The 13626-nt window shown below is 39.9% G+C and overlaps 1 protein-coding gene across 1 annotated transcript in view; it reads left to right on the top strand.

The window, feature by feature from the left end:
- The window catches only part of CSMD1 (CUB and Sushi multiple domains 1), a 4503734-nt gene extending 4492131 nt beyond the window's left edge, over positions 1-11603 (top strand). Inside the window, exon 70 of the mRNA XM_078647516.1 lies at positions 7338-11603. Coding sequence (XP_078503642.1) covers positions 7338-7497 — 160 coding nt within the window. The 3' untranslated portion in view covers positions 7498-11603. The remainder of the gene's footprint in view (positions 1-7337) is intronic.
- Positions 11604-13626: the final 2023 nt, after the last annotated feature.

The following is a 13626-nucleotide window of genomic DNA, read 5'->3' as shown; positions in this document are numbered from 1 at the left end:
AAAACACCCTTAATACTGTTCCCTAGTACTCGGCAGAGCTCAGGGATAAGAAATGCCAGTGTAAAAGACTGGAAAGAAAATGGCGACTAGGGTACGCCGCATCGGACAAAATTATTTATAGAGAGGCAATTAGAGCCTATAAACAGGAGATATAGACTGCCCAATCCACATATTATACTAGAAAAATCTCCGCAGCCAGCTCCAATTCCAAAGAGATATATCAAATTGTGAAAAGCCTCACCAAGCTTCCTCAACCTTCTTTAACCAACTGCAATCTGCAATCTCGTTGTGATGATCTGGCGGAGTTTTTCTTTCAAAAAATGTACCTAATCTACTCATCTTTCCCGGACATGGATTTGAACATCTATGCGGAATCGCCATCTTCACCTTCTCAGGAAACTACTTGTCACTCTCCACCCACACTAGATGAGTTCCCCTTGTTAAACTCAGAAACACTTGCCCCTCTAATGATGCAAGTGATATCAGGTTGCCCCTGTGACCCTGCTCCTCCCCGCATACTGGCCTCCGTCACTCACACCATCATTCCCACTATGCTGGACGTACTTAATGACTCCATCTCCACAAGCACTGTCCCACCTATGTGGAAACAGGCCATGGTGCGGGCACTCTTAAAAAAAAAACAACTTGGATAATAACAACTTTAACAACTACCGCCCCATTTCACTGCTCCCCTGGATCAGCAAAATCCTCGAGAAATATATAAACGGCCTTCTAACACCTTTTCTCGAGAGCAACCATCTGCTTGGCCCTACTCAGACGGGCTTTCGCCCTAAGCATGGGACAGAAACCGCCCTGCTTGCAGTGATGGAGGAAACTAGAGAGATCTTGGATTGAGGGGGATCGGTGGCAGTCATCCTCCTCGATCTAAGCGCTGCAATCGATACGGTGAATCACAAAATTTTACTGCAGCGTCTCCTTAATGTAGGAATCACAGGCAGAGCGCTAGCGTGGTTTAAATCTTTCTTGAGTGACACAACCTTTCAAGTTTATGAAGAAGAAACCATCTCCTCTAGCAAACCCCTGGGCTGTGGAGTCCCTCAGGGCTCATCCCTGAGCCCAATGTTGTTTAACGTCTATATGAGACCACTAGCTGAGCTCGTCCGTCCATATGGTATTGAGATCATTACCTATGCGAACGATACTCAGCTGGTGGCCTCCCTGGCGCAGGGAGGCGGCTCACCAGCAGAGGTGGATTTTGCAGGTTGTCTAGAGAAAGTGAAAAACTGGATGACCTTGTCATGTCTCAAGCTCAACGGAGACAAAACAGAGCTTATGCTGTTGAGTCGATCCGCTCCAGTCTCAATCCGTTCTATTTTGCCCCCCTGTCTAGGCTTGCCACCAGCCCCTAAGGACATCATAAAGAGTCTTGGAATCTGGCTAGACAGGTCCTTAACGTTCGACAGCCAGGCAACCAAGCTATCTGCCACCTGTTTTTGTCTCCTTAGACTCCTTAGGAAGATTCTCCCCCTGCTACCTTTTGAGGCTAGGCAGATTGTGATTCAAGGCCTGATTCAATCTCGCCTTGATTTTGGCAATGCTCTGTATTTAGGAGCCCCAGAATTTACCTTGCGTAAACTACAGATAATTCAAAATTGCGCAGCACGTACACTTCTGCAGTTACCACGCAGGCTCTCAGCCAAGCCTGGGCTGAAAAGCATGCATTGGCTTCCTGTTAGGGAGAGAATCAATTTTAAATCTTTGTGTATCGCCCACCAGGCCTTCTGGGAAACAGGCCCAGTGATCAATCACTCTCTGATCACCCCATATCATCCCTGCAAACAATTGTGCTCATCTCATGCTTTTTTAGCCATAGTTCCCAAGATCAGGAGATCAAGAGCAGGAGATTGCTCGTTCTCCTTTAATGTGGCCAAATTGTGGAAGGCCCTTCCCCTTTATCTGAGATCTAATTCTGACCTGCCCTCCTTTCGTAAACAATTAGAACTTTTCCTGTTTAATAAATAGAGCTCTCCCCCGGCCCATGGGCCTCCGTAGGCAGCACCTTGGTCTCCGCGCTTGGACGCCTCAGGGCAGCTATTCGCGCTTTATAAAATCCATTTCATTTCATTTTCATTTCATATTAAAGTTAATTATAGATAATCCACACCCAATGAAATTACATTTTTGTAAACAATACTATTTCAAATGTTACTGCAGTACACAATATTCTGACATACAAGCCTCTCAATCAATCAATCAATCAATCAGGTCATTTGTAGAGCGCACTACTCACCCGTAGGGTCTCAAGGCGCTGGGAGGGGGGGGGGTGCCGCTACTGCTCGAACAGCCAGGTCTTGAGCTTCTTCCTGAAGGAGAGGTGGTCTTGGGTCAGGCGCAGATTGGTCGGAAGTGAGTTCCAGGTCTTGGCGGCCAGGTAGGAGAAGGATCTTCCTCCTGTTGTCGCTCTTCGGATGCGGGGGACGGCGGCGAGGGCGTGGTTGGTTGATCTGAGGAGGCGCTTGGGAGTGTAGAAGTTGATCCGGTTGAGGTTGGTCCTCTCATGTAAGCGAAAGAACAAAAAGAACTAGGAGTTTTTTTTACCTTGTTTGCATGTAGGTTATTATATTACTTACAAGCTGAGTGATCGTGCTTTAATGTGACTTCATAGTTTTGCATATAACAATAATAACCTCAAGTAAAGGCAAATCTAAACAGACAAAGGTGTTTTGTCTATTTATGTCAATAAACTGAAGACAAACGATATCCTATTGTTAGACCTGAAAACTTTTGGCATGATTTACCCCATCTTTTTGATTATGACCACCTGTTTTTGACTGTGTACTGCATTTTGTTTTGCTGGTTTTAGGACTTTGGGCACTTCATCGCTGCTGACCTGTGCTAAAGTGCATGTGCTCCCTATGTAAATTGTATTGGTATTTGATTTACGAGTAAGTCCCTAGCAAAAGTACAGCAGGAGTGCCAGGGCCTGTAAATCAAATGCTACTGGTGGGCCTGCAGCACTGATTGTGCCACCTACATGAGCAGCCCTGCAAACATGTCTCAGATATGCCACTGCAATGCCTGTGAGCAGTGGCGGCTGGCATGGCTAGCGGGTGGTGGGCAGGGAGGACATGCAGGGTGGTGCGCAATGTAAAATAAATATATTAAAAAATAAACACTTAACTTCCTGCTGGGTATCGAATCCCTACTCTCCTCGCCAAACTTGAGGAACAGGAAGCAAACCTTGCGGCTAGGCATATTACCCATGGCAGGAACAGATAAAAACTGTGGTCATATGAACCCAATGTGGTCTTTACATCGTCAAGAGGTTAATACAAGTTGGTCTCTGGTAATAGGCAAAATGAGGTAAAGGCTTTATTGAGAGAAGTATGGGTACTGGGTAATTGGAAGTTTGTTGATCCTGTGCATTCCATAACCTAGCCCCATAAAAATATAATGAAAGTGTGCAATTGTAATCCATGTTTTACATTTATCAGGCATTTTGGGAAAGATAGCATTGTGGGATCCATGCAAGGCACATCACTCTGAATGTACCTTTGTGGGCAGGCTCTGAGCCCAAATAATATGTCCATTTACCATGGTGAGTTAGAGGAAATTGGGACTTACCCTCCTGCTTGCCTGTATGTCAAAACTATGCCTAAAGTATCCACATTTCCTCTTGCTTGCCTTGGGGACAGGTGAAGCTCGAGGCACCGAGGGTGGAAGAAGGCAGAGTGACTGTTGGGGACTTTTTTGAATGCCTGATATGAGGATGCACATGCATACTCTGGATTTCTTGTTTCTTTTAAATAAAATGCCTAGTATTCAGCAGGGGTTCTGGCCCCTGTCCACTTTAGTAAATTCTCTAATCTTCCCCTCGGGGGGAGGCCTGATAAACTATGGGGGCCAGTATTGATCACCCTACCACTTTGAAAAACAATAGAAAGTCCTTGGTGGTCTAGTGGGCTTTCTGCTCTTCTAAGATGGGCACATTGGGTATAACCCCCACTCCAGTTGTTGCCCTTGGGACAGAAAGAAAATAATGTGGAATGGCATTTTTTGGGCTGGGAAAGGCCAAGTGACAGGTTACACTGTATACAGGCTAGGGCTATTTGCCCCCAAAGGACCCTCAAGAGCAAAGGATACTTCATCCTCCCCACTAGTAGTAAACCAGGAGGCACATTTGCAGAGTGTTAGAGAAAGGGTGCGAGGCCCCTGAAAACATCTCAGCAACCTACTGTGTGGAACTTACTGGAGGTAACAGAAGGGGTAGTTGGCCCCTATGGACCCTCAATATCCAAGAGGAATTCATCCCCTTACTAGTATTGGGCAAGGAGGTGTGTTTGCAGATCTGTCGAGAAAGGGGGAATGGCCTCCTATGAGATCTCAGCAATCCCGCTTTGTGGGACTTACTGAAGGTAACATACCCCCTTTTTCCACTGCTCTGCATATGTGGCCCTTGGTGCCCTACTGGTTGGGGAATGAAGTCCACTTTACTCCTGAGGGACCTTGGGTGTCAAGAAGCCCTCCTGGTACCTCCTACATGTCCTACACAGTGTGATTCTTGAGAGATGGTCAGAGGTCCAGCCCCCTTTCTCCACCACTCGGCACAGCAACTACTACTTAAAAAAAATAGAAATACAGTGAAAAAACAAAGGTTACAGAGATGTTATAGTTTGGTATTAGCATTTGATTTACCTTACAAATTCACTGAACAAAACTAAAGGTTACAGAGATGTTATTGTTAGGCTCAGGTTTCACTAGTACCAAAACAGAGAAATTCAGCAGTTATAGTTAGCTTAGCCTTCCTTCTCAGAGAGGAGGGTAGGGCAGGCCCCTGGCAGCAGGGCAGTCCTCCTTCTGTAGTATCCATAGGTCCAGGATATAGGTTGTAGGCAACAAATGGTTAGAACAAGAAAATGACAACTTTCAAAGTGCATCTAACTTATGTTGTATGCCGCGGGAAAGTCACGACCCATCAGGAGATATTAATGCTCTACCCCAAAATCAGTGATTTTGCACCGTAATTAACTTTTGATGTGCATCTATCTGTAAATTCCTCATAAAACTGCCATGTTTCTGTGATATTGACACAAGGGACTCTTCAATCTTCATTGATATCATGATTAGTCATAATAGTATATCTAGTAACTCCTATTGGAGCAAGCCTTCTCAGTTCACCTCACAACTGCTGAATTTTGGGACTTCGTAGAGGGGTTTTCCATCCTCTTGAAATATCAACAGTCTTGAAGATGGTTTCACTGACTTGCAATGACATATACCGAAGATTCAACGAACTGTCCAATTTCCATTAAACATTATTGTCAAATGTGGTATTTGTAACTTAGTTTTACTTCCTGAACAGGTTCAAATACTGGTTATAGAATTTGGACTTTCAATACATTTACATGCGATCCCTTAAGACATGTGTAATTTAAGAAAAACCGTTGTCAATGTTTTTTTAGATTGATTTTTTTGTGAACCCCTATTGTATATATAAATAAATTGTTTGCAATATAAAATTATTTATCTACACACATGCTTTGGAAATCTTCCCTCTCTAAGAAATAATCTCTTTTGATTTTTTGTTTTTGAAAACCTGAGAATTGAATAACTAATGTCAAAATATGAGATATTGAATTTAAAAAAATCTGACAAATACATGTATGTAAATAAATCCCTTTACGGCACTCGCACCTATTATATAACTTTCCAAATGTGGCATTTTCAGAATTGTGACTTAAAATGCGGCTTTGCCATTAAAGAGGATTTTAGATTACAATTCTTTTTAAACCAAACATGACATTTCTAGCTGTTCCCAAAAAACTGTCATTACCTAATAAATTTGGTAAGGTAACCCCAATGTTATCTTATAGGAGAGGTACTCCCCACCGTAGTGAAAAGTAATTTGGGAATTCTTTACTACCAGGACATGTTCAACCTTTTAAATACAATGCACTCCTCCCTATGGGCTGATTAGGGCCCACCTAGGGGTGAGCTATAGGAATTTATAGGGAGTTTCATGGCTGGCAAAGGGTTTATTTTGCCCGGAAGAATTGGCAGTTTAAAACTGAATACAGGCTGCAATAGCAGGCCTGAAATATGTTTTAAAGGCTTATTAAGTGGGTGACACAACACATCCTGCAGGCCCATTATGAGCATTTAATCTTCAACCCTTGGGTACATATTGTGTCACTTCACTAGGGACGTATAAGTAAATTAAATGTGCCAATGTGACTAGAAGCCAAGTATATACCATGTTTAGGGGTGTGAGCACAATCACATTAGCACTGGTAAGTAGTAGTAAGGTGCACACAGTCCTAGGAGAAGGAAAACGTGTTGGGGGTGACCCAAAAGTAGCTGGGTTCCAAATCTTTCACTGTTGTTCTTTCACCTCTGTTGCCTGGTACATATGTACATTAAAAAAGAGATCAGTTCAGAGCCCATCTATTCTCTCACACGTGATACTTGGGAGTGCCCAGACTCCTCCCTGCACAGGTTGTTTGTTAAGTCTTACCACTTGCACAGGCAGCACCAAGAATCTGTTTACTGACAATTCCAACATTTTGCATATGCTTCTATCCCTCTGGGGACACCAGTAGAATATATGTATTTTTCTCACTGCTGACGGGGATTATGGGGCTCTACTGCCCAAAGCATTTTCTGTGTTTCAGCCTCTGGTTTTTTTCGATCTAGAGAAACTGTTCCCTGCTTTTCCATTGCACATCCACATGCATGACTATAGGAATGATACGGAGGTCCCTGAGTATCAACCTGCGATGTTTGTCTTTCTACTCTTTAGCAGCCACGGCCCGGGGAGGGAGTTTCGGTGGGGCGGAGAGACTGGGCGGGGGAGGGGCAGGGTGAGGGGTGCTAAAAACCAGAGTATGGATAATTGAAGGTAAGTAAACAATTAAATAAACAAAAAGAATTTCGTAGCGCACCCTGCATCACATTTTACGATGTCGGGGGCGCTACAAAATTATTTTTATTAATTAAATTGTTTACTCACCTTCAATTGTCCATACTCCGGTTTTTAGCATCCCCCACCCTGCCCCTCCCACACCCCGCCTCTCTGCCCCACCGAAACACCCTCAACGGGCCGCGGCTGCTCTTTAGCCATTTGTTACTAATGTATGATGCATGTTCTTTTTATGTAATTCAAATTAATGTTCCTTGTAGAGCAAACTAAATTAATTTGATGCAGCAAAGCTATAAACAGCTGCTGGATAAATACAATTATGTTTCTGATGTTCCTTTATATCACAGATTCTTCTAATAAAATTGTAATATTGTCCATAGTATTTGATTTTAGAATTGCTGCTTTCTAGATTGTTTGCAGACTATGATAATCAGTATCTCTGATTTTTTTTCCGCAGAACAAGACCAAAAGTACAATACAATGGCTATGCTGGGCATGAAAATAGCAATGGGCAGGCTTCATTTGAAAATCCCATGTACGATACAAACTTAAAACCCACAGAGGCAAAGGCTGTAAGATTTGACACAACATTGAACACAGTCTGTACAGTGGTATAGCCCTATGTGTTTGATATGACTGAATCATAGCCATACTGTACCTCTGACAGACACGCAGTAAGTCTTTTGGTGCCAGTTACCAACTCCTCGCCCTTTTCTTTGCTGCTGGGGTTTATCTTTTATCAGCATACAAGAACCTGCAGCTAAACGTTTGGGCTTCATGTGTCACCAGTCTTCTAGAGAAGAAGTGAAAAACTATGCTTGACATACCGTGGAGCTGAAATGCCTGGCTGCATTTGCTTGAAATCAAGGCACACCGAAGGATACTGCCAAGTCATGCCAATCTGTCATATTTTATGCCTCAGACATTCGTACTTTTACGTGGCTGGATGCCTTTCAATGCAATCTTCCAGGCACTTGGACAAGTCCTTGGTGTACTCAGAAAAATGATAGCTCCACCGTATATTTTTTATCCCTAGGAAAATAAACATTCGGAAGAAGTAAAAGCTTTCTTTTTTTTAAACGAGAATAAACACTTTCTTGCAGTTGCACACCCATCAAGACGCTTTATTATATCATCAGAGAGATTGTGTGACAAATTTGGAGACCAACAGAAGATAACGCTTTCTGTATTAAAGAACTTGGGTGATTTTCAAGTTTCCCACTAAAATTTTATTGCAAAATATTACTGCACAACTTGTTTGCACTAGTGTGATATACATGACTACGATACTGGTAAATCAAACAAAAACATACAGGGTTTATACACTCTAAACATTGTACATAAGAAATTGACATTCTTAGTTGAAGCATTTTATCATCATTTACTTTTGGTTCTATGATATGGCCTTTTAACCTTGGCACAGAGTGGCGATACTAAAGAAACTATTTGCAAATGTTTGTGTTGTTTTTACTTGTTTATGCTTCATTCATGTCGAAGTTTGCATCAATATCACAAAAGATCAATGGACAGCTATCAGAGTAAACTGTTAATTTTCACTCAAATTTCAAGGATTATTTCCCTAGAAGAGAACACTTTCTAGTCCAGATCACACTGTTGCTTAGTAATTTTGCACTAAATCTAGGCAATTCTGGACTGTACTCGGGCAATTTTGACGACGTTTGCGAGTAGTTAAAAAATTGCATTTGTTACTCCGAACAAATATTGATTAACGAAAGGCGCAAACTTGACAGTCATGCAAATAAAACGGCGAATCAATAGTGTAAAATGACCTACTTCAGTGCAAATTTGCTTGCCACTGGTACTCACTACGTGTTCTGATCTTCGGGCCATATTATCCTCATCCTAAAAGCAATGGGTAGGCAGCTATGGTAATGCTGTGCTCTATTTGTAGAGGTAGATAGGCATTTATTTTGAATAGCTCACAAAGGTTATGAGTGTGAGCTAGCAACAGTCTTCCTTTACTCTGTGTTCTAATTAAGTGTTATTTGCGTTAATATGTTGCTTAGAATATAATAAACAAAATGTGTTTGCAAACAGAATGCAAATGGTATTAGGTTTAGACAGAGGGAAATTGACATCAATGATCTGTTTGTTGTATTTTTTATTTGTAGTCAAGCCTTTCTTTAGTTTTTCCGACTTTATAAAGCTTCACAATAGGAAAGAAACATCTCACTGTTTCAAATAAACTGTTCTGGAAGTAGGGCGGCTAAGGTGTGTGGTCACATCCAAAAACTATTATATGAAACCAAAACGAGAGTCCATACTTCTGTGGATATGTAGCTCTACAGAAGACTAAGAAACGTGTCAAACAGGAAAGTACTATATTTATATTATTTTTGTACAAAAATAGCCTCAACTCACTGCTAAGAACTCTGTTGAGTGCAGTTCTACACATTGTCCAGTAAAGGCAACGTTTTACCTATTACATACACAAAATCATCAAGCAAAGATCTCAAACAAATAATCAAGAAGAGAATGCAACAAAATAAATACAGACATGTCTGGAATAACCGTTTGTTTTAAAATGAGTAGTCAAATTTGGCCTCTTAGTTCTGAATGGTTTTTGATATGATTAGGATCACATTAGGACGAATGTATTCAAACTGTCTAAATTATGCCTCTGTGAGATAAAAAGGGAAACATTTGATTTGCTGGCTGAAATTCATTCATGCCACAATACCACTAAAATGATATCAAAGATGCACGACAGCTGAAAAGAACATCACAAAATAGAGCAATGTTCCTTGTATAGTATACTACCATCGGAAATGTGAAGAAGGGTATATTAATTTTTAAAATATACATACAATTTAAAAAGTAGAGCTTGAAGTTAAAATGTATATAACACAGTGGAAAATGTAAGAAGGGCTGACGATATCTGTGTATGTGGAATAGACTAAGCGAGCCAGCTCTTCAATGGTAGCACTTCATGGAAGATAAGTAATGCGATGGGCTGGTAACCAGTTTAACACATGCAAAGCACATTTCTGTACATTGTTAAATACTTAGGCTACAAAATTGTTCGATTACCGATTGTGCCCTATGAAACTATGGCGAAACACATTGAATTAATGGTATAGAAGTAGCTGTTCAAACCATTTTGTCTTTAAAAAACTAGGAGATCAGTAATCTCATGAGACTATACATCGTTAATAAAATTCTCCTGGTTGACTTGCACCTGCAACACATCGAATGTGCTATACATAAATTAATTCTATTATCAACCTATTAAAATACTTCTATTGGAAAAAAAGTATATCTCCACGTTCACACTTGGTCCTCCTGAAAGGTAAATTTGACATTTATTCCGTTTCTCAAATACTTATTTACAGATTGGAAATAAGTATATTTTATCGATTGCCTAATTGAACCTTCAATTGGAAAAATGTGTTTGGCCTGCTGGCAGAAAAAATAGCATATTTTTATTTAACATGCAAAATTAAATATTAAAGACAATCAGCAACATTTCCGACCCCTGTAAAGTATATTGGCAGGTGGTCAATGACTATGAAGAATGGTGATGGGCACCCAATGCTTTTCGTTTTGGCTGCTCGGCAACAGCAGTCGCTACACTGGATGGCTGGAAGAGGAACTTTTCTAGCAATAATCCCCATAAAACACCAACAGCAAGGGCGGACAAAAAAAAGCTCGCACGAGCAGTTAAGGCTGAAAAGGGTCATACACAGGCGTTTGCAACTAATATACTATACGTTTTAATATGTCGATGAATAATTATTGAAAGTGACGTGATGTACTGGGAAAATTTAAATGAGGGAGTGCTGCAATCTGTCACGAAGTGAAAACATTTAAAATGTTAAAACCAAAAACAACAATACTGTCTTAATATAATTAATGGGGTATTGTAAAACATTGGAAGTATGTTTCATTGATGTAATCAACTCAGTGCCTGTTCAAGATGAGTACATTTTTTAGTAGGTTTCTCAAAGTACAAACACGTTAGCATTTAATTTATGATTCATTTTTTTTAATTATTATTATTTTGGTCTCCTTTACGACCAATGATCACTGAAGTATGCAGTAGCAGCCAGGGTGTTCACTTTTAGTTGCACCTTATTAAGACTTCACTGGACTTGGCCCATGGAGGTCGGCCACAGAGAAAGTATCAGAATGGAAAAAAAACTGAATTTGTGCTTCAAAGTTTGAAAGAATGCTTACTATACACACCTTGCCTTTCTTCAGGCTGGCTGCAATAATTTTGTTTCTTGTGTAAAATATTTTGTAAACAAAATAGAAAAAACTGCTAAAAAGAGGAAAAAGTAGAACGCTTTCATTTTTCTATCATTACAATCTCCATTCCCTTTGTCCATCAATTCATCTCACTACATGCTGCTGACATAGATAGGTGCAAAATAACTTTTTGTACAGAGATATATTTTTTATGAAGAATTTGTAAAATGATTAAATATGCTGTACTTTTCTGATTAATGTAGGTAAATTGTTAAAATAAATGTTTTTACCATAAAACATGTAATTCCCCAATAATGTAAAATGTATCATCTATAGCTGATTTTCAGTTTCTTTTCTTAATTCACATGTAATAATATTTCAGTGGCTTGTAAAATACAACACTATCTTTTTGGCGAAAGAAGTATATAAATATATATATTATAAAATATTGTAATATAGCCTGTGCAATGCCACCTATCTTGAAATCAAAGTTCTAAATAAATATTTAATTTTAGATTTCCAGCTTGTGAGTATTTTTTTTTATCCTGACTTTGAGTGCCTTAATTATTTTGGTAATTTCTACTGTAATGGTTTACGAGGGAAAGAACATGAGCTGTTCTTGTGGTACCACTATCACCTTGTATACAATGTCTAATTTTCATATGATAGTTGAATTAACTATGTACACTTGTTCATACAAAATAAATTGAGAATTATATGTAGAGACAGCTTACTAAAAAGAAGTATTGCAAGTTAGACATAGGGCCTGAATTTTATCTTGGAGGAACAAGTCCTGCCATCACTTTTCGGTCGGATTCTCCATCTGCCAATTAATTTGCCTTTTTGCCCTATTTAGATGCTGGTGGGTCAATATAAGAAAGACTGCTGAAGTGCCACCATCTCTGCCAGATGTTTTTACCTGCCCTGACGGTGCCATGGGCAAAAGCAGCTGTCAGAGGGAGTACAGCCAGTTTGTACTCTGGGCCAAACACGATGTGCTTTCCCTCCAATGTAACTGTGGTAGGGATATCGCCAAACCTGAGTTGGCGGTTTGGAAGGGATATAAGGTAGAAACTCACTTTTTTCACTTTTTTACTTTTCCACTTCTATTTTTAACATAAACCCTATCGCCCAAGTCCTTTCTTTGCTGCTGCTACTTACCCGTGATTTCAGAAAACAAAGGTCCTTGGCTTAAAGGTTTGGAAGGTAGAAAATTATTTATAGACTTTAATCAGTACTATAAGTATTCATCCACTGCCCAGCTGGACATTCGGATTTATTGTTAGATAAATGCAAAGGTTTGAACAAAAATGGAAGCAACGACAATTATAAGAAGGGCACAGTCCTGTACCCAGCATCAAGGAAGGAACATAAAGGACAAAGGGATACAGAAAGGAAAACAAAGTATCAGGCAATAACTTAGGAGCAAATGGTGGCTTGCATTAAATTCAAAACGTTAGCAAGCACAAACCAACAAGAACCACAATACAGATACTAAGTGGTTAGATTGCGGCACTGTTTACAAAGTCGACGTTTCGATCCCTAGCTCCTGATAAACTGGGATCATCTTCAGGACTAACATTGAATTGCCTGTTTGTAACTAAGCCTTCAATGGTCTTGGCGGAGGTCAGGGATGGTTCCGACAGTAAGGAGAAGGGGGGCTGGAGTGCCTCCTATGATGTGCAATGGAGGTGTAAGGTCCTGGTGCCCACGCGGGCCCGATGTCCGGGTACTTGGTTCAGTGACCGAAGGGACTGCTGCGGTGGCGGTTTAGTTCCAAGGAGCTCAAGGAGTCTCATGTGGGGAGGCGTGGATATCCTACGTCCATTCAGGCATAATAGCTGGTTCCATAGGTTTTATGACATTTATGAATTGACTGTATTGCATAATAAGTTGCTGCCTATTTGCACAAATTAAAATTTTTGTAAACTATTTATGCTTGAACAATTTTTTATATCTTGTACTTGCCTTTAATGGATTTGATTGTCTAAATAAAGTATTTTAAAAGTCAAAACCACGAAGCAAATCAGCCTAGTCGCTGCCAGAATCAAAGGTAAGTCTATTTTTTTACTTGTTTCCTTTTGACTTGTCTATTCATATTTGCTACAGTCGCGTGCATTTTTGAGATTCTTGTACAAACAATATTTTTGTGATGGACAGTACATATAGGTGTAAAGTTGTTGTTTAACATTGTAAGAAAAACACACCTGTGTACATATAGTTACATTTGGTGCAAGCTGCCTTCATGATAATGTGCATGCAATCAAAAATAGACATTAACGAAAAAATCAAAAAGTGTCCATACAGGTACTTTAATTTTATTTTGGACACTATCAAATCATAAACATATGGATTTCACATAATTGGAATATTTTAAATTCTTTAAATTGTAGAAAATTGCACTAGACAAGACTAAAATTGTGTTTTTGCAGTAAATGTAAAATCAATGTTAGTTCTAAACTCAAAACATCTAGGATAAGTATTAATGACACATTTACCCTTGTCTAGCGCATATCCTGTATATAAATACATATTAA

Source organism: Lissotriton helveticus, chromosome 6, assembly GCF_964261635.1.
Source record: "Lissotriton helveticus chromosome 6, aLisHel1.1, whole genome shotgun sequence".
Classification (NCBI taxonomy): domain Eukaryota; kingdom Metazoa; phylum Chordata; class Amphibia; order Caudata; family Salamandridae; genus Lissotriton; species Lissotriton helveticus.
Note: the sequence above shows the minus strand (reverse complement) of the source record. Positions and strands in the feature narration are given on the sequence as shown.